Below are 1,258 nucleotides of genomic sequence, written 5' to 3'. Positions count from 1 at the left end.
TACAAGAACAAGAAAAGTATTGTTTTGGACCGTTGGTTCTGGTGTGCGTTGCTTTGTATATTTGTATTTGTTTTTTGCGGAGAGTATAAAAGGCAAATTTCTTCAATTTTGTATTCAGAGTTGCAGTTAAACTAGTCCCCAACAAATCAAACAATCCATTTCTAACTTTATCATTAACTGAAGAAAGAAAACTGTTATCTATTTGTTGACTAATTCTTATCCACATAACAGGATAGCCAATATTATCTATTACTTCCATGACAGACCTTGGCTTTAATTCTTCTTTTGATAAAGATTGAAGTTCGTTTTGTGTTGTAACACTCAGCGATGTAAATGCCACTCCTTTGAGAATAACTTCATAAATAAAAAGTGACATTTTGAATAACAAGTTAAGTTTAAAAAAAATAATACAAAAAGTTTGTGTGATTTAAATTTTTATCGAACTTAATGTACATTAGAAATATAGTTTTTATTTTGTGTAATAATTAAGTACTATAAAAAATTATAATAACAACTACTATTTCTAGTTATAAGTGTGATAAAAATGTAGTAAATATTAATTATAAATTACTATATAACAAAAACATCAACGTGTCGTGTTTGTGTTTAAAAGATATCCATCTATATATTAATAATAAAAATAAAAAGAATAAATAAATATAGATTACATTAGTTTCGGTTAGCAAAGAGGTCAGAATAGGCTTGATTGATCTTCAGCAAATAATCGACGTTATAATTCTTTTCACCTTCTCTTCCTCTCTTTTCTATATTCTGAAGTTGTTTCTGTGGATTTGAAGAATACAAATAAATAAGGAGGTCTCCCTTATTTTCAACAGTTTTATAAATAGATGCTTTAAGTGAGTCATAAACATTCTGAGCACTCATTAAAGCCATATCTCGCTGTTCTATATGTAAATTAGTAGACGACGGGATGCCATATTGTAACTCCATTTCTCTAACCTTCTGCATTAGTAAGTCGTATCCTTCTTGTGTTATTCTTCCTTCTCTTAAGCTTTGTCGAGTGAAGATCCCAACAGAATCAAAAGGTCCTCTCTCCATCACTACAATACTCTTTGTGTTGGCAAACGCCTTCAACTGAGCATTGTAACACTCTAATATGAACCACTGGAACTCAAAGCAGTCACACTTCCCTTTCAGGTTCTCCCTCTAAATACGCTTTCCCTTTCACAGGGGAGTAGTCAATAAACTCTTTGACCATCCCTATTTGATCACCATAGATCTTCCTCAGTCGGCTTAT

General features: G+C 31.2%; 1 protein-coding gene across 1 annotated transcript; it reads right to left on the bottom strand.

Annotated features, from left to right (window-relative positions):
* Positions 1-669: 669 nt before the first annotated feature.
* Positions 670-1,219, bottom strand: EIN_306170 (hypothetical protein; the record flags this gene model as incomplete). The annotated part of the gene is made up of 2 exons (XM_004186009.1): positions 670-1,089; positions 1,148-1,219. 2 exons carry the CDS (start codon positions 1,217-1,219, stop codon positions 670-672), a joined length of 492 nt encoding a protein of 163 aa, XP_004186057.1.
* Positions 1,220-1,258: the final 39 nt, after the last annotated feature.

The sequence above is a fragment of the Entamoeba invadens genome, assembly GCF_000330505.1.
Source record: "Entamoeba invadens IP1 unplaced genomic scaffold scaff_1105074724509, whole genome shotgun sequence".
NCBI classification, from domain to species: Eukaryota; Evosea; order Mastigamoebida; family Endamoebidae; genus Entamoeba; species Entamoeba invadens.
Note: the sequence above shows the minus strand (reverse complement) of the source record. Positions and strands in the feature narration are given on the sequence as shown.